Raw genomic sequence first — 20,589 nt, 5'->3', positions numbered from 1 at the left:
CCCCCCCCCCCCCCCCCCCCCCCCCCCAGGTTATAAAACAGATGCTGTGGAAGAACACTGTTTTCCCTTTTGCCTTTTAATAGACATCTTTTTATATATGTGTAACACTTTACAATAAAGTCCCATTAGTTTAACATTAACATATGACCTATAAATTACAGGATTTATTCATCTTTGTTCAACTTATTTAATATAAATACAATTGTTCATTGTTAGCTCAGGTCCATTAAGTAATATTAACAGATTCAGCTTTTGATTTTAATTTAATTTAAATTAATTTAGTAAATGTTGAAATTAACTGATTAACACAGTCTTTAGAAGTACTTTTCATTGTTATGTTATGCTAACTAAGGTAGTTAGCTACTGTTAATAAATGAAACCTCATTGTAAAGTGTTACCAATATATATTTGGAATGATTGCATGCAATTCATTTATTTTGTTGAAAGCATAACCGAAGATGTAGTTTTAGGTATAAATAGACTAAACAATGTTTGACAAATACTAATATTTAGATGTTAATACCTGATATTTCCCCTTTATGAATATTCACAGGATTTATTCAGGTATTGGTAACAACATGTATGATTTAGCAAAATCGCAGAGTTATATCTGTGATTTCAAATGTTATATCTAACTTGTTTGTGTCTGAATGTACTTTTTTTTTTATCAGTCTACTGTTAAAATAATTTGGTAACACATACATCAGGGTCTCATTTGTTAGCATTAGTTAATGCATTAATTACCACTGAACAGTGTATTTTTACAACTTGTATTAACCTTTGTTAATGTTAGATAATAAAAAATGTTCATGTTCTTAACTATACAACTTTTGAATTTTATAGTGTATTCATAAATATTGTTCATGTTAACTAATTTGAACAAATACAACCTTATTGTAAAGTGTTACAGATAGTTGATTAATCTGTCAGATATTACATGTTTGATCAGCACGTTAACAGTTATTTACTGGCGTTATGACATATAATATGTTTGAGAATATGAAAATGCTTTTCCATTATGAATTGGGTCTGTGCTGTTTGCTTCCATAACAATAGAAACACAGAGGATCAGCATTTATCAGAATTAGTCAGTTTGTTTATGATGGGCAACATTATGTCAACAAGGGTATCTAGATGTTTGTTCTTATTATACATCGTCACTAATTGACTATATGAGGTTTTATTGCATGATCAACCTCCCTATAGAGCTCTGACAGCCTCCTGTTAAAACAAACAACCAGACAAGACAGTCCAGCTGTGTTACTGGCGTATATCTGAGTGTGATTGTGTTTCTCTGTTAGTGAAGGAACAGTCTGGGGTAGAAAAAAGAAAAGAGGTTCAAAAATGTATATTGCATTTTAGTTCAGTGCTCACACTCAGTGAGGAGGAAATTAATAAAAATTAATATGAATAAAAAAAGAATATTAGACCTTCCTGTTGCACTCTGCGAGTAACAAGCTTGCTTGATGAGGCATCATTATTAAATTACAGCAGTCAGAGAATTCTGCTTCACTTTACAGACATGATTTTTAAGTAAATGCTATTACAATGTATGCAACTTCAACTGAATGATAATGTATTTTTTTCTCACACAGAACTGTTATTTATTTAAGCTATATGCCTTTGAATTTTTGGTTAAATCAGAACAGAATGCATGGTAAAATGTGGTACCTTGCAATTGTTAAAGAGCTATTTCAGTATTACATGATCTTACCCTTAAATGTAGTTTTATGGAGTACTTAACATATTTAGGTTGATTCAGTAATGTTAAAATTTTTATTTGAATAAAATTAATAAAATTACATGTGTTACCACATGAAGTACATTTTGGTTACCATTTTTAGGTGTGTGTTCACAGCTAAGAAAAACAATGCGTTTAATAATTGAATTAGCAAAAACTAAAACAGACATGCATGTCTGATGATAAACCAAAAAATAAGCAAAAGTATATAAAAAAATCTTTTTATGCACTGAAAAAAAATGGTGTAGGATTTACTCACACAAATATTGCTTGTACATTTTGCAAATAACTACAAAGAAACAGCAAGAGACACATTGAATATTCATTTAGCACATTTTAAATCACAAAAATACAATACAAAGCAAACAGCAACCATCAAAAAAGGAATTAACTTTGTGTACAGCATTGAAAATTCTCTGGAAATTGTGATCTGTGAATTTTCTCCTTATTCTTACATCTGTCACTCACTGAAACATAAGTGGCTCTAGAGAGTTGTATTCTCCCCACAAAACCGAATAATTAAGGTATTCTTTTGGAAATGGTAGCCCGGTTGTTTATTTCGACGGTGGGCACAATTTCTCAGAACAATATTTCTGTTGTTCGCATTGTTTGCCCCCTCATTTCAGAGTGCCTGTGAAAATGGTTCACGAGTGGCAAGTCAAGCAAGTTGCACAAGTGATTATTATGACCATTTGTGTCCATTCAAACCACACAAGGACACACTAACCACTACACCCACTTTTACCCACAATGCTTCAGTGGAGATTGCACAAAATGTAAGACCCTCTTTGCAACTAGACGACATGATTTCTTAAGATTTTAATAATGCATTACTATTCAACCATTATATCCGCCAAGAGGTTGATTGGATAGCCCACAGTAAAAGAGACCTTTTTCATGAGACGAGACCTTTGGTAAATGCCTGAATGCATGCGGATGTGCAGAATGGTTAGAAAGGATCTGTCTTTGGTTACAGTCTCGACTATTATGACAGTCTGCATCATTCAGTGAGATTTTGCTTCTTGATGCATGTACGAATGGATGGGGTTCTGTCCAATAGAGCTTTTTTTTAAGCCTCCAGGCGAGAGTCAAAGTTTAGAGAGCACCTGTAAATGATTTTATGAGGGCAGCCCCTGTGCATCCACATTTAAACTGGGAGCCAACATTGAAATGTAAGAAAGGATCAGTGTAAGAGTCTTGAGTAATGAGGAGTCAGTTGATAACCGGATATGGACAGCAGAGACTGAGTCTGGAAAGGGCAGTGAGATTCAATGGCTCGACATTATTAACTCCAGACATTTTTTTCTGAACGTGTCTTCAAGTCACTTTATATTAAACGAGGGTTTTATTGGCTTTCTGGTCTTTTTTTCTTTGGATCTGCACTCCTTGTTTCTGATGAACTGTTCCAGTTCTATTTGTTCATTTATTTCTTTGTTTGTTTTTATTTTTAATATATTCATATTTATATATGTTCATTTTTTTATGTCATTTTTAAATTTAAATATTCATTAGTTATTGTCATTATTCATCATGACAGATTGCAACTGTTAAAATATGATCAGAAGCTTTATGCATGATTTTGTTACAAAGACAGCAGGTCAGCATTTGAAGCGGCATCAGTCAGTCTAGTTCTGAGCAATACAATAAACTGAGAGTAATCAGTAAATGCATGGTAAAGGTTGTGAATAAATTCCTCACATTCACATATTTTGGGCACCATGGAAGACTAGTGATTTTGTTGTTGTGAAGTCACCGCCACTGACAACAAGTCACAGTCTGCCTCAGTGACCAGAATCCACTCAGCGTGAACTTCACCTGCCTTTGACTGACAGGTCATCACTTTCCAGCTACAGCGATCACACTGATGCTGACGTTGTGCCTGAAGGGGCAAAAGATTAAAAATCCAAAATGTTTATGATGATTACCCAGTATTCTGTTACATACAGAGAACATTTGTAAAAACTGGCATCCTAATTATTGTTTTTACTTTAAATAATGTGATATCCACTGTTGTTCACTCACCTTTATGTGTACTGTGTTCACTAAATAAATCAATAAAATAAATATGTCTCTTTTTTGTGCATTTGACAATGGAAGTTGTTTAATGAAAACTGAGACTATAAACAATTGTATGTACAAATACATTAAAAGATGCATTTCTACAACATGTAAGATAAAATGACTTACATACAGTTGTGAAAGCCATTCGTTTCCTAACACAAAAAATAGACTGAGGCTAGTAGACTGAGGAAATAGTCTATAACCAGTGTTGGGGGTAACGCATTACAAGTAATGCGAGTTACGTAATCGGCTTACTTTTTTCAAGTAACTAGTAAAGTAACACATTACTTTTTAATTTACAAGAGAATATCTGAGTTACTTTTCCAAATAAGTAACGCAAGTTACTTTTTTTCCCCAATTTATTGATTGACAGCTCTCCTGTCCCCATGTTCAGAGAAATCAGAAGATATTACTGTAGTTCTAAAATAAATATGAATATGCATTAATTCATCTCACTCATACAAAAAAAACCTACAAAAAAAACACAGATTCAGTATTCCTCAAAATGAATAAAATAATGAAACACAGAATATGACGCAAACCTGCAATAATTAAATGTTAAACAACACAAATATCCTTTATGTATTTAATCCCATTCTATTAACCAATGTCTTTACTTCTGACCTTCGATGATCCAGTTCAACCATACTAATAAGCAAAAATTATTCTAGACAAACACTTGTGTGTCTTTTTTTATTGCTGAAATGTGTTGAAATTTCTTCTTCTGCATTCTACTGTAGGCTACAGACATAAATTTACTTTCCCTTCAGCCTGAGGCTTATTCCTTTCACTTTTGGTATGAAACGGCTTTTATATTTGCCAAAAATAGAACTTTTTTATTTTAAAAACAAACAAGCGAGCCCTGTCCAGATTTAAAAAGTAACACAAAAGTAACGTAACGCATTACTTTCCATAAAAAGTAACTAAGTAACGTAATTAGTTACTTTTTTTATGGAGTAACGCAATATTGTAATGCATTACTTTTAAAAGTAACTTTCCCCAACACTGTGTATAACTATAAGGTTTTAAGTCAAAAGTCTGATTACACAAATATATTTTCTCTCTTGAGTGTTTTATATTTAAATCAGCCTTTTAAAGTAAAAATTGTTTGTTTTTTTTCGCTGAAGCTATTGGAGGCAAAGATAAAAACAATAAAATCAGTCATGACAGACATTATGTTAAGGAAGGGTGAGTTAAAATTTGTTTTATGGTTTAAATTTTGCTGATGAGCATAGACAGCTTCCCCCAGTAGGACAAATTAGTGCTTTTTTAAGTAAAGAAATTGACTTTCAAATATAAACCTATATTTGCATACATACATAAATAAAAATTTCTGCAGTAGCCTATAAACTGTGACAACTAGCCCCAGTCTCCCCTATAAGAATAAAGATGTTAATGTGGCCATAAATCACATACAGGCCGGAGTTGCAAACAAAAACTATTTAATAGCCTATTGTTTGTTTTTTTAAATATCCATATAGCAAATCCAAACACAATAGTACTTGTTAATGATTCGTTTTAACATAATAAATAGGCCTATGATTTATCTTTAGTTAAGTCAAAATGTTAAAAAACAAACACAAACACGCTACAGGTCAGATTTTACTCAGGCATTTGGGAAGCCGACTGCATGACATCACTGCATCCTCTGCGCTCGTCGTGGTCTGGTCTGGATCCAGGGAATGTGCTCTGGGTCTGGGAATGGGAACTTTAGTTAAGTCAAAATGTTAAAAAACAAACACAAACACGCTACAGGTCAGTTTTACTCAGGCATTTGGGAAGCCGACTGCATGACATCACTGCATCCTCTGCGCTCGTCGTGGTCTGGTCTGGATCCAGGGAATGTGCTCTGGGTCTGGGAATGGGAATGGCAGTGGGATGTGCCCTAGTGCGGACTCGGATTGATGGACTCGGAAACAACAGTAAGTTTGAAAGTTATGAAAAACCACTCAAAACTTCACATGACAGAAGCAGTTTGAGTGCGCGCGTGCTGAGTGTTGTTAGGCAAATCCACGCGTGCGGGGTTTTCTGAGCTTTGTGTCTCACGAGTGTTTGAGAGATTTCAACTTTTAATGAGCTTGCTAGCGGCTAACCGTTGTAGCGGCTCGGCTAGTCTGACTTTAGGAAAGAGTTCAACACATTCCTCTGCAGTTATGAACTCACGGAGGCTTGCTGCATCTCGTCTGTTGTCATTTGTGGCGCTGCAAAAGTGTTTTGGAAATGCTTAGCTTTATTTATTCGTGCATGTTTTGCTTCGATCAGATTTAAACTTAACTAGCCCTTTTTGGGGGCTGCGAGAATTATAAGTTGTTGGTTTATAGCGTCTCGTACGTAGTTTGTTATTGCTGTATCATATTGGTTTAATTGTCTTATAACGTTAACGTTAGTTGTTTATTGCCTCGGAGTTTGTGATTGTTGTGTCATAGTTTGTGATTTTTAGATCATGGTTGTTTTTGTTTTCTCATAGTTTGTGTGATCGTCTGCATAGTTTGTTTTCGGCACAACGTCGACCGCAGTTATAATGTGACAAAATCAATCAATTACAAAAGATACACTGTTACAAAATCATTCAACAGCATTAATAAAAAAATAATTAGACATACTCCGATACCATACCATCAGTTAAACCATGTCCATTTAAAGGGGTCATATGATGCTTTTTTTTAAAGATCATTATTTTGTGTATTTGGTGTAACAGAATATGTTGACATGCTTTAATGTTAAAAAAAACACATTCTTTTTCAAATACTGTACATTATTGTAGGTCCTCTATGCCCCGCCTCTCTCAAACAAGTCGTATTCTACAAAGTCCCTCGTTCCGACAAGCGCAGTCTGCTCTGATTGGCCAGCTGACCCAGTGCATTGTGATTGGCCGAACACCGCAAGCACTGGTCGGAAATGTAACGCCCCTTACCATAATCGCGAGCTTCATCTTTCAAAATAAATGTAAAGACAGAGCACGAAAGGGGAATAGAGTCTTAAAACTTGAAATCGCATCATATGCTTTAATGTTTTGGGTCAACTACATGCTTAACAAAGAAGAGCAGCTGGCATGTAACATATTTTCACATAAATGTGAGTGTATAACGGGAAGAATATACAATATAAATATCGTAACCTTTCACCAGTTCACTAGTCCTGCTGTAATGTACTTTTAAAACAGTCAAAATCTCAGTCAATGGGCTTTAACAAAAACTGCACTTATTGTAATTTAAGAATAATTAAAAAAAATAGTTTATAATAAATATTAGCATACACTGCTAGGAATATTTTGTTTAATATTCAATCATCTGTTTAATATTCAGTTGGTTTTAGTTTTTCATAAGATCCATTTCCCATTTAATTTTTTGTTTTTGTAAGTACATTTTTTGTGTACTTATTGTTTTATAATATCTTTAAAAATAAATGTTTGTTTTTATTTATTGTGGTGTTTACTAGGGCTGTGCGATATTGAAGAAAAATGTGATATGCGTTAACTCATTAAATAATGTGATATTCGATACGATAATGCTTAAAGTGCCACATGCTCAGATGAAACCGTTTTACTCAGCTGTTGCTGAGTCAGTTCTGTGAACTTCTATAACTATCTTGTCATATATATATGGTTATTTGTATGTATGTATGTACCAAGAGTTCCTGTAAAACCACAACAAATTCCTTGTGTTTGCACACACTTAAGTGGTGAATAAAGCTCATTCTGATTCTGATTCTAATAAGAAAGCACCCCTACAACAACTTCTGAAAGTGAACGGTATGTGTTTTACTCGAGCATTACATAAAAATGTCATTTTAATATGAGTTTAGGAACTGAATAGTAAACAGGAAAAATAAAACACTGCGTAATATTTACTCTTTGAATTCAATATGCACCGATTCTTATTTAAGCTACAAAAGTTATTTAGGTAAGAGCAGCGAGTGTTTTTCTCTTTGTCTTTTGTTCATGGCCCCAAATATTGCAAGCTGTAGAGATATGAATATTGCGATATGTACATTTGCGATATTCCGATATATTGCACAGCCCTAGTGTTTATCTTGGTTTCTTTTGTTTGCTTTTTGTTAACTGAACAGATGACATATTGTAATATTAACAACTACAATTTGCAGTTATTTATCAGTTATTATTTTTATATTTGTAGTAGAATAGAAGTGTTGCTTATGATTCCTATTTGTATGTTTTCTGTTTTTACTCTTCCTTTGTAAAGTGACTTTTTCTTTTTTTATATTCATTATTATTATAAATTTTTTATTGACCTAGAGGTTGTTTGATAGGTCTCTGCACTGTAAGAATAAAATCCTTACAAAAACTGAAAATGTCCTGGCAGAAAGTATATTTACCTTTAAGTTTATGGACATTTCCTTTAATCCTAAAACACAAACAATTTAATGCATAATTCAAAATACTGTATTGTCAAAAATCAATGCAGAAAATTCCTTATATTAGCATGGTACATTGGGCCATATTTTTGTAGACTTAGAATGTGTAAGAGATGTTTGCCCTATACTCTGTCTATCTATAACTGCTTTGTATTTCATTCAGTGACCATAGGAAGCGGTATCACAGCCCCACAAATGTAATGAAGGACCGCTAATCAGCTCAGCAATGTCTCCCAAAGGAGTCGGCCAAAGTAAAGTGGAGGAAACGGCTGTACAGGTGGCAGTCCGGGTGCGTCCGCTGCTTCCCAAGGAGATTTTGCACAACCATGAGAGCTGCATCACTGCAGACCCAGAGGAGAAGAGGGTCACCCTGGGCCATGACCGCCACTTCCACTGTGACTTTGTGTTTGAGGATAACTCCACGCAGGAGGATGTGTACACAGAGTGTGTTCAACCCCTCATCGAGGCCTTCTTTCATGGTTTCAATGCCACGGTTTTCGCCTATGGGCAGACAGGCTCGGGCAAAACCTACACCATTGGAGAAGCCAACATTTGTAAGTCTTTTATACATAAGTCAAACCATTTATTTATATAGCACTTTATAGGTGTGTGCGATATGGCAAAAATATCATATTACAATTTTTTTTAAGAAGGACCACAATCTTATCACAATTCTTTTTCATATAAACAGTGGTTTAATTTTTTTTCAGGTAAGTCTGTCTAACAGTAGCTTATAGAGCTGCACGATTCTGAATAAATTGAGAATCATGATTTTGTTTGTCTCAAATAGACATCACGATTCTCCCACGATTCTGAACTAAAAATAATATGTGGCAAAATATTATTGCTGCAGTCTATTTAAAAGTGTTTCATTAATTTGAATGAATGATTAAACATTTTAATATACACTACCAGTCAAAAGATTTTGAACAGTAAGATTTTTAATGTTTTTTAAAGAATTATCTTCTGCTCATCAAGCCTGCATTTATTTGATACAAAATACAGCAAAAGCAGTAATACTGTGAAATATTTTTACTATTTAAAATAACTGCTTTCTATTGGAATATATTTAAAAATTAAATTTATTCCTGTGATAAAAGCTGAATTTCAGCATCATTACTCCAGTCTTCAGAGTCACATGATCCTTCAGAAATCATTCTAATATGCTGACCTTCTGTTCAAGAAACATTTTATTATTATTATTATTATCAATATTTAAAACACTGGCCCCAAATATTGCAAGCTGTAGAGATATGAATATTGCGATATGTACATTTGCGATATTCCGATATATTGCACAGCCCTAGTGTTTATCTTGGTTTCTTTTGTTTGCTTTTTGTTAACTGAACAGATGACATATTGTAATATTAACAACTACAATTTGCAGTTATTTATCAGTTATTATTTTTATATTTGTAGTAGAATAGAAGTGTTGCTTATGATTCCTATTTGTATGTTTTCTGTTTTTACTCTTCCTTTGTAAAGTGACTTTTTCTTTTTTTATATTCATTATTATTATAAATTTTTTATTGACCTAGAGGTTGTTTGATAGGTCTCTGCACTGTAAGAATAAAATCCTTACAAAAACTGAAAATGTCCTGGCAGAAAGTATATTTTCCTTTAAGTTTATGGACATTTCCTTTAATCCTAAAACACAACACAATTTAATGCATAATTCAAAATACTGTATTGTCAAAAATCAATGCAGAAAATTCCTTATATTAGCATGGTACATTGGGCCATATTTTTGTAGACTTAGAATGTGTAAGAGATGTTTGCCCTATACTCTGTCTATCTATAACTGCTTTGTATTTCATTCAGTGACCATAGGAAGCAGTATCACAGCCCCACAAATGTAATGAAGGACCGCTAATCAGCTCAGCAATGTCTCCCAAAGGAGTCGGCCAAAGTAAAGTGGAGGAAACGGCTGTACAGGTGGCAGTCCGGGTGCGTCCGCTGCTTCCCAAGGAGATTTTGCACAACCATGAGAGCTGCATCACTGCAGACCCAGAGGAGAAGAGGGTCACCCTGGGCCATGACCGCCACTTCCACTGTGACTTTGTGTTTGAGGATAACTCCACGCAGGAGGATGTGTACACAGAGTGTGTTCAACCCCTCATCGAGGCCTTCTTTCATGGTTTCAATGCCACGGTTTTCGCCTATGGGCAGACAGGCTCGGGCAAAACCTACACCATTGGAGAAGCCAACATTTGTAAGTCTTTTATACATAAGTCAAACCATTTATTTATATATAGGTGTATAGGTGTGTGCGATATGGCAAAAATATCATATTACAATTTTTTTTAAGAAGGACCACAATCTTATCACATCATATAAACATATAAACAGTGGTTTAATTTTTTTTCAGGTAAGTCTGTCTAACAGTAGCTTATAGAGCTGCACGATTCTGAATAAATTGAGAATCATGATTTTGTTTGTCTCAAATAGACATCACGATTCTCCCACGATTCTGAACTAAAAATAATATGTGGCAAAATATTATTGCTGCAGTCTATTTAAAAGTGTTTCATTAATTTGAATGAATGATTAAACATTTTAATATACACTACCAGTCAAAAGATTTTGAACAGTAAGATTTTTAATGTTTTTTAAAGAATTATCTTCTGCTCATCAAGCCTGCATTTATTTGATACAAAATACAGCAAAAGCAGTAATACTGTGAAATCTTTCTATTTGAATATATTTTAAAATGTAATTTATTCCTGTGATCAAAGCTTGAATTTCAGCATCATTACTCCAGTCTTCAGAGTCACATGATCCTTCAGAAATCATTCTAATATGCTGACCTTCTGTTCAAGAAACATTTTATTATTATTATTATTATTATCAATATTTAAAACACTTGAGTACATTCTTTCAATAGAAAGATCAGCATTCATCTGAAATAAAAAGCTTTTGTAACATTATACACTCTACCATTCAAAATCTTGGAGTCAGTATTTTTTTTGAGGGGGGGGGGGATTATATAATTTAATACTTTTATTTAGCAAGAATCCTTTAGATTTATCAAAAGTGATGATAAAGACATTTATAATGTTACAAAATATTTCTATTTCAGATAAATGTTGCTTTGAAATCACAGGAATAAATTAAAATTTTAAAATATATTCAAATAGAAAGTTATTTTAAATAGCAAAAATATTTCAAAATTTTACTGTTTTTGCTGTACTTTGGATCAAATAAATGCAAGCTTGGTGAGCAGAAGAGACTTCTTTAAAAAAAACATTAAAAGTCTTGGTATGTGTGCCAAATGACTGGTAGTGTAATATGTATTGAAAATATAATATATTTAATACACCAATTTAATATTAAAATGATGAAAAAGTTGTTTGAATCAATGATTCAACAACTCATAAACCTACTGGTTGAATCAGTGTTTTTGAACGATTCTCTTGAATAAATGATTCATTCAATTATACATTGTTTAAAGGGGTCATTTGATGTTGCTAAAAATAACATTATTTGGTGTAATGAAATGTGATTATGCAGTTTAAGGTTAAAAAAACACATTATTTTCCACATACTGTACATAATTGTTTCTCCTCTATGCCCCGCCTTTCTGAAACGCGGCAATTTTTACAAAGCTCATCGGTCTGAAAAGCAAGGTGTGCTCTGATTGGCCAGCTATCCAGTGCGTTGTGATTGGTCGAATACCTCAAGCGTGTGACGGAAATGTTATGCCCCTTCCATACTGTGATGAGCGATGATTCAAAAACATGAAAACCCATTATAAATGAGGCATTCGTTGCATCCAGTGGGGACATAATTATGGATTATAATGACTTATACTGTCTTTTTACGTGTTGCGTTGCATCGCGCCGCATCATGTAGTTTCGCTTTCACAGCGTCACACACGGCGGGCTAGAGTGAGCGTCGGCCGGCGGGCTTGAGAATGGCGTGGCCGGCGGATTCGGCAACCACATGTGATGACCCCGGGCTAATATCTCTTTGGATTTGAGACTTTAGTCTTTGCAACTTTACAGATCTTCTTTATGCACCAAGAGCTTGTAACACTTCAAAGAGAAAGGAAAAATTTAAATCGCATCATATGACCCCTTTAAGATTTGCTGTCACTTTAAGATTTCTACCAATCAAATGTATTTACGTCAATACTCACCAAGGCAGGCATTTTATTTTTGTGTGTTTTTGACTGTTTAGGCACACACAGAAAGCCGCCTGTCGATTTGATTTTAATTTACATTTACATGGTCATTTAGCAGACGCTTTTATCCAAAGCGACTTACAAATGAGGACAATGGAAGCAATCAAAATCAACAAAAGAGCAATGATATGCAAGTGCTATAACAAGTCTCAGTTAGACTAACGCAGTACACGTAGCAATAAGCATATTAATTATATAATTAAACTCCAGACTGGAATACAGATAGAATAGAAAAAGAATAGAGCAAGCTAGTGTTAGTTTTATTTTTTTTAAGAAAACAAGCAGTAAATGAATAGTGTGCTATTCATTAGCGCACTATTAGTGTGCTACATTAGTGTGCTAAGTCTAAAAGGGACACTTTCTTTTTTTTAGAATAGAGAGTGCTAGGACTTTTAATAAGCCCTCTAACCACTTTGCACTCTTTACTTTCTCATTCGTTTATGTTAATATCTTTAAAACTGAAAGATGTGTGGATATATTTACATACAGACATAGGCCTAAATAGTACACGTTTGGTCACAATCTCTACTAGGCCTATTCGTTGGAAAATCATCAGATCGCCCACCCGCAGAGCTTTATACAATACGGGATTGCTTCACTTTAAATAACAATGTTACAGTGTTTTAAAATTCATCAATATATAATAGAAGTGCAATGTTTTTCTTTCATTGGAGGTGTATTGAGTATTGTGACAGCTGATGTGTTGAGTAAAAAGATCAAAAGCATGCCTGAGTTCAGTTCCTTACAGCATATTATTAATTGGGCTTCATCTAGACCAGACATGATTCACAAGGCTAGTAAAGGCTTTGTCTGTGTCTTGTTAAAATGCTTCCACGAGTTTGCACATTCGTGCTGCCAGCAACACCTCCCCCGGTTCATTTGCCACCGCTCCACTTGCAATCTGAGATCTTGTGTTTTAGCATTCTGCCTCATAGAGTTATTCATTAACCTGCTGTTGGTTTTTTGGCCGCAGCCGCTTTTAGGGATGACGAACAGGGCATCATTCCCAGAGCCGTGGCTGAGATCTTCAAACTGCTGGACGAGAATGACCTTATTGACTTCTCTGTCCGAGTGTCGTACATGGAGGTTTACAAAGAGGTCTTCAGAGACCTTTTGGAAGTTGAGACGGCCAGTAAAGACATAAATATTCGAGAGGATGAAAAGGGCAACGTAGGTAAGTTTGTGAGAGAAAACTGATGCAAAATTATCCTCCGGTATAAAACAAGTAGGAATGTGCAAAATAAACTACCATTTGGTAAGATTTTTTTCAATGTTTTATAAGAGTCATCAAATACATCAAAACAGTGTTATCTTAAATAATTATAATTTAAAATAACTGTTTTCTATTTTAATAATTTAATAATTTAAAATTTTATACATTTTTAAAATCCTGTGAAAATTCCTGTGATTCCAAAGCTGAATTTTCAGCATCATTACTCCAGTCTTCAGTGTCACATGATCCTTCAGAAATCATTCTAATATGCTGATTTAGTGCTCAAGAAACATTTATTTTTATTATCAATAGGGCTGTCGCCGACTAGAGATTTTTCTGGTCGACTAATAGTCGTTCATTTTAACCATTAGTCGACTAATCGCACGTTTATTAATAAACCATTTAAATCATAACACCGAACCTTTAATTGCCTTCATAGCCTAATAAGCAATCAAGCACATGCGTAAAGTTTTCCACAGCGCACCGGCAGAAGCTAATGATTATGAATGTGTCAGGGAAAAACAGTAAGGAGGCTGCATTAGCATTTTAATAATTAATTGATAAACTAGTGCTTTTTTGTTTTCGGTTTAAGAGATGAAGTCGGCGACACTTACTCGTCAGCTCTGCAGTAGTGGACACGCCTGTATGCATGTTTCATACGGATTACATAATCTGAGAATATTTGTTTTCCATTTGAATTGGTTCATTTGAAAGTAGACATTTCGCTCTCTATAGATATATTTTTTATGTTTGTAAGGCAAACATACACAGAGTTTCGCGCTCCAGTTCGCGGAGACCGAGACGGTAGAAAGCGCATCCTGTTTGCTTTCATTGTTTTACAAAAGCGCAATGTTTTGTTGTTATTGTGAGTGTACACAAATAAATGTAGAGTCTTTACCGATTCGATAGATGTATTACTCTTATTTGTATGACCAAAAGTGACAGAGTATTTTATGAGCAAGTGAGCGCACCAGCGCCTCCATCTGTCCTGCAGTGAGTTACTATTCAGCTCCACACTCCACACCAAAAAATTTTGGTCTACCAAGCCTCTTCTGGTCAACTAACGGTTAGTCGACTATTAGGGGGCAGCCCTAATTATCAATGATAAAAACAACTGTGTTGCTTCATATTTTTGTAGAAACTATTATTATTTTTTTTTATAAAGATTTTATTCTTTGATGAATAGAAAATCTGCATTTATTTAAAATATAAATACTTTGTAACATTATATTTACTTTCACTTTTAATCAATGTAATGCATCTTTGCTGCATAAAAGTATTAATTTCTTTAAAAAAAATGATCAAAATCTGTTCTGTGGGTTGCCAATTAATGACTTAAAAAAAACCTCCATGTGCAATAATTAAAGAATATTTGTTTAAAATGTATTATTTGAAAAAATATTATATTGCTATTTTTTCTAAACAGTATAATCCTGTGACTATAATCCTAAGAATAGTTTAAAATTGGTTTTAGACTAATTACAGCATGTCACACTGCAGGTAAGTCATGTCATGTCAACAGGTAAGTTAAAATCATGTCAGCTGCTCATAAATTGACAAAATCCTGACAGCATCTGTTTATTTAGTCATTTTAAGTTTTGATGCTTCTCCTCTTTTATTTTCTCTTTAATTTCTGTTTTTTATTCTTCAAAACTGCCTGTCTAGACAAGCTGACTAATCAGGAAGTTTTCAGAAAGTCTTTTTGTAGTATGTGAAGAAAAGACATCTTTTGTGTTTACCCACAGTGCTTTGCGGTGTGAAGGAATGTGAAGTGGAGGGACTTGATGAAGTGCTGAGTCTCTTAGAGTCAGGAAAGACGGCCCGTCACACTGGGGCCACCCAGATGAACCCCCACTCCAGTCGCTCTCACACCATCTTCACAGTGCTCATGGGACAGAGGCGTGGAGGTTCTCGAGCAGCGGCCGGGACTGTGCAGATCCTCTCTTCCAAATTTCATTTTGTGGACTTGGCTGGATCAGAGCGCATCCTCAAAACCGGCAACACTGGTGAACGGCTCAAAGAGAGCATTCAGATCAACAGTGGTCTTCTGGCTCTTGGAAATGTCATTGGAGCACTTGGGGACCCCAAAAGAAGAGGCACCCATATCCCATACAGGGATTCCAAAATCACCAGGTAATTTTACTCATTTTTTAAAAATGCTGATGATTACAGTATAATTGCAAGAAGATCTAGCCTTAATGGCTAGTAGTGTTTGCTAAAGCAAGAACCACTATTGCTATTGCTTACTCTTAAAGGCAAAAATAATTTTAGTTTAGTGATTTTAGTGAAGTGTCAACAGAAAGTAAATCTTGTCTTTCTGTATTTAAATTATATATTTTTATTTTTGTATAATCTTTCTGCATAGATGCTAAAACCAAGTTCCACTGACTTTTTTCTTTAGAATTTTTAAAAATTTAGTTTGTGACATACTTTTTTTTGTTTGTTTTTGAAATAATTATTTTATGCTCACCAAGGCTGCATTTATTTATTTAAAAAAATAATATTTATTTAAAATAACTCTTCTCTATTTTAATATATTTTAAAATGTTTATTACCGTGATGTTCTGAGTAATTGCACACTACCCTTAAAAAGGATCAAAGAATCCTGAAAAAATTTATTATGGTTTTCACAAAAATATTAAGCAGCAAAACTGATTTTAATATAGTTACTAATAGGAACTATTTCTTGAGTATCAAGGCAGCATATTATAGTGATTTCTGTAGGATCATGTGACACTGAAGACTGGAGTAAGGTTGCTGAAAATTCAGCTTTGCCATCACAGAAGTAAATTACATTTTAAAATATGTTAAAATAGAAAACTGTTATTTTAAATGCTAATAATATTTCTGTTTTTACTGTAGTTTTGATCAAATAAATTCAGCCTGGATAAGCATAACATACTTATTTCAAAAACATAATCAAATCTTACTGGCCACAATCTTTTGAACAGTATTGTTAGTTTGTTGTGAGAAAATGCTATTTTACCTTTTCCATCTCTGACTGAAATGCAGTGCTGTTTTTTGTAGTCAAGTTTTGAAAAGAGGGAATGTTTAATATCGCCTTGGTGTAGTTTAAAGGCTTTTAAGATGTGTCGATCTGTGTTGCATCTTGTTGTCAGGATCCTAAAGGACTCTCTTGGAGGCAACGCCAAAACCCTCATGATTGCCTGCATAAGCCCTTCCTCGTCAGACTTTGATGAGAGCCTAAACACACTCAACTACGCCAAGCGGGCTCGTAACATCCAGAACCGGGCCACAGTCAACTGCCAGGGGGAACCAGACCGCATCGAAGGCCTTGAACTCCAGATCAAAGCACTAAGACAAGCTCTTGAGAAACGCCACCGCTCTGAAACCCGCATCATCGCTCGCTCCGACCCCGAGAAGAGACTTCGGCCCTTTGAATTGGATGTGAGGAAGCTGCAAGCAGAGAGTGTCCACTATAGGACTTGCACAGACTCGGCCTACAGGCTTTTGACGGAGCTGCAGGGTGAAGGAACCCTGAATGCTGGTCAGCTCCTGCGGGTGAAAGAGTGGCTTTGCGCCGTTGAGGAGGAGCGCAGCGGTTTGACCTCCGCATCGGGGCTGGACAGCGGCATCGAGAGCAGCTCTACCGAGGGCAGCACTGCGCTGAAAAGAGGGCGGGTGGCACTGAACAACCAGGTTAGCTGCAGGCACATCCATTTTCAAATATGAATATTTTATATTTAACAATTCATCATAAAAAGGCAATAATGTATCTTGTCAGGTCATTATTTCTCAAGCATTAATTTCAGAGATGCTCAGATGTCATGATGTGATTATCTGCGTAATTCTCATGGCCGTGGGATTTATTTATGCCAAAGGATCCTGACCATGTGAAAGAGGATTGGAGCGGAGACCGCGAGGACTACATTTCCCAGCTGCAAGCCCAGATACAGCGACTAGAGCAAGAAAACACTGACTTCTTAGCTGCCCTGGAAGATGCCATGGAACAATACAAACAACAGGTGATAACAAGTCTCTACCAAATTCTTTGTGGTTTTAGATTTGTTTTTGAATGAATTTAATTATGCTATATTTCAGAGTTGGACATGAATACATTCTTAAAAGCCTTGGAAAAACTATAGTTTCTATAGTAAATAAGAAATGTGTCTAATTAGGTTCTGCTTTAATTAGGTTCCCAAGATGGATCGTTTTCACAGACAGTAATGTTTACAAAGTTATTAACATCATAAATCTAGAAAAACAATGCTGTATAATGCTCTTGAAAAGTTTGGGGTTGGCAAGATTCTTATGCTCACCAAGGCTGCATTTATTTGCTAAAAATCAGCAGCCATTACTCCAGTCTTCAGTTTATGATGAGAAAGTTCAAAAGAACAGTATTTATTTTAAATAAATCTTTTGTAACATTGTAAATGTCTTTGCAGTCACTTTTGATCAATTTAATGTGTCCTTACTAAAAATTAATTTCCCCAGAAAAACAAAATCTTACTGAATTTTTGTCTACAATAGTGTATGTGTATAACATTATATTTTATAACCTGGGAATTAAATGACCAAACACTTTTGTGAAAGTGTTCCTAAGGGAGTGATGGTACATTTTCTGGTAATGAATCTCTGTCTTTATTCCTCTTTTTGAAAGTTGTTGAAACACATTTGTGGATTTTTTTTCTTTTTGATATTGGATCAAATGTGAACTCCTGTTCACCACTATAGAAATGTACCCACATATTCTGCTTATAAGAACCCTGGAAATGTGACAAGGGTCAAATGAAGTAAAACTTGCTGACAGTAATGTCCGGTTTTCTCCATATTGATTTGCAAGTCTAATTTACTAGAGAATCATTCTAAGTGAAAATGATCATTATCCAGTAATTGCAAACAAACTGGAAATATCATAGTGAAGTCATGGAAATGCATGGGAATAGTAAGTGTGAGAACCCTGTATGTTTACAAAAGATGGTGCTGTGAAATTGCTTTGTTGTCTTAAAAAATCTCCTATGAGCCCATCCATTGTGACATTCATTTGCACATCATTCAGCTGTTTGTCTGTTTTTGTATATTTTACAGACAATATTTTACCCACAGCCATAAAAACAGACAACAAAGCTAAGCAGTCAGGTTTATAAATAGATGATTGATCTGAGCGCAGCTCAATTGTTCAGTTCTTCAACATGCCCAATAGACAAATTTTTCTGTTTTTGAAGTGCTGAATGATATATTGAAGATGTTCTTGCAAAAACACATAAATTAAGAGAGACCATCTTGTACTGATTATCTGAGCACTAATAATATAATGTATTATTATTATTATTATGTTTTAATAGGAGGTAGCAAAATCTGACAGGGTAGCACAAATCGTCAGAACACCGGCGGGTTGTAGTGAATGACGTGATTGACATTTGCTGGCTTTGGCCAGCCTCTAAGCTAACGCCTACGTGCCTGTATTGAATATGATTACGCATCGCTCCAGTAGAGTTATTGTAAAACAATTTGACATTACACAGTTTACACAAAACTTTTCCATTTCCTTCTAATTCAAAATAATCACACACCTTCTTGTCTTTCGCATGGTCATTTTTGAACTCGCCGCGACTGACACGAACAAAACGCATGTGAGGTAAAAATGTAGTTTCCGCCCAGATAAACTTTTTAAAATAATGTATTATTTTTCAAACTTTTTATTTTAACTTGTTATTTAAAATGTTTTAAATGCAATGTTAAAATGATGGTAATTTGAATGATCCCTGTAAAAACATCATGTAATCATGTCTTTGTTTTTCTTTTCTTTTTTCTGTCGTGTAATCGGCTATTGTTTTCAGTGTCGACTAGTTGGAGCTGTACCGTTTAGTCGACTAGACCCGCACATCCCGTCGGTTCACAAAATTCACGGTTCGGTTCGATACGACACAGTGGTGTCACGGTTTGGTTCGGTATGGGGGTAATTGGTTACGTCGCAATTTTGGAAATATTTCTGTTTAAAACCATCAAGGCGAGCCAATGGATATCACACATAAGCAACGTGAGTTATGCCAGTGAATGTCTTGATCGCAGTCAATTCACGATGCAGAAAGGGAAAGTAAAAACGTAATGACGGAGCTTTCGGCATCTGACGCCGGATATTTTCTCAGAGACGAATCTACTTCAACATATGCTGATAACGGTATATCGCTAACTGTTTTCATTTATTCCCTTAATATTTCTAATATTACATAGTGGAAAAAAATAAGAAGAAACATTTTTTGTGTTAAACAGGTTGTTTTTGAAAGTCGGTGCTTGAAATAGGCTAAAACTTCTTATTTCATTGATTTTTATCGATGACCGCAGTGTTAATATTTTAATTGTAGGCCTATAATTCATTGTATAATAGACCTGTTTTAAAATACCTTTTTTTAAAACATTTTAATTGAGGAGTAAATAGCCTAATCTTTTGTTATCCTCGCAGCACGTCAGTTATTTGGTAAATATTGCGGGGCAAATTAATTGTAATTTTAATTTAATAGGCCTATTAAAAGTAACTTCGTAATAATAATAGGCCTAATAAAAATAAGAATGTAACAGGCCTACATTAATTGGAAATGCCTAATATCTTAATATTGCCAACAATTGATGTTTTTGACAATATCTCTGGCTATCGTCGACACAAGATCATCGTCTTTCGACACACCCCAGCAAGGGGAGGTTATTGCTGGGCAGACAGCACGTTGCTTGTTACATTGTTTGGGCAGCCTTGTTGAGCGCAGTGGCACTGAGAACATTATATTTCACCCACGTTAAGCTGTTTTATTTTCCAAATGTAGTAGGATTAGTCCAACGAATCGAATCGTTCGGTTTGTAATGCGCACCGAACCGAAAGCCTCGTACTGAATAGTTCAATACGAATACGTGTATCGTTACACCACTACTATCTATCTATCTATCTATCTATCTATCTATCTATCTATCTATCTATCTATCTATCTATCTATCTATCTATCTATCTATCTATCTATCTATCTATCTGTCTGTCTGTCTGTCTGTCTGTCTGTCTGTCTGTCT

General features: G+C 34.8%; 1 protein-coding gene across 2 annotated transcripts in view; it reads left to right on the top strand.

Annotated features, from left to right (window-relative positions):
* The first annotated feature begins 5,600 nt into the window (after positions 1-5,600).
* Positions 5,601-20,589, top strand: part of kif7 (kinesin family member 7) — a 33,221-nt gene continuing 18,232 nt past the window's right edge. The window contains exons 1-6 of one of the 2 annotated variants that reach the window (XM_016292683.1): positions 5,601-5,724; positions 9,998-10,388; positions 13,333-13,533; positions 15,318-15,705; positions 16,692-17,232; positions 17,415-17,558. In XM_016292683.1, coding sequence (XP_016148169.1) covers positions 10,061-10,388; positions 13,333-13,533; positions 15,318-15,705; positions 16,692-17,232; positions 17,415-17,558 — 1,602 coding nt within the window. In that variant the 5' untranslated portion in view covers positions 5,601-5,724; positions 9,998-10,060. Of the gene's footprint in view, positions 5,725-8,339; positions 8,731-9,997; positions 10,389-13,332; positions 13,534-15,317; positions 15,706-16,691; positions 17,233-17,414; positions 17,559-20,589 lie in introns of both variants that reach the window. The other variant, XM_016292684.1, reaches the window with a different exon arrangement.

The sequence above is a fragment of the Sinocyclocheilus grahami genome, unplaced genomic scaffold (assembly GCF_001515645.1).
Source record: "Sinocyclocheilus grahami isolate Dianchi unplaced genomic scaffold, SAMN03320097.WGS_v1.1 scaffold290.1, whole genome shotgun sequence".
In the NCBI taxonomy this organism is placed as follows: domain Eukaryota; kingdom Metazoa; phylum Chordata; class Actinopteri; order Cypriniformes; family Cyprinidae; genus Sinocyclocheilus; species Sinocyclocheilus grahami.
The sequence above is the reverse complement of the archived record's forward strand: the minus strand, read 5'-3'. Positions and strand labels throughout refer to the sequence as shown.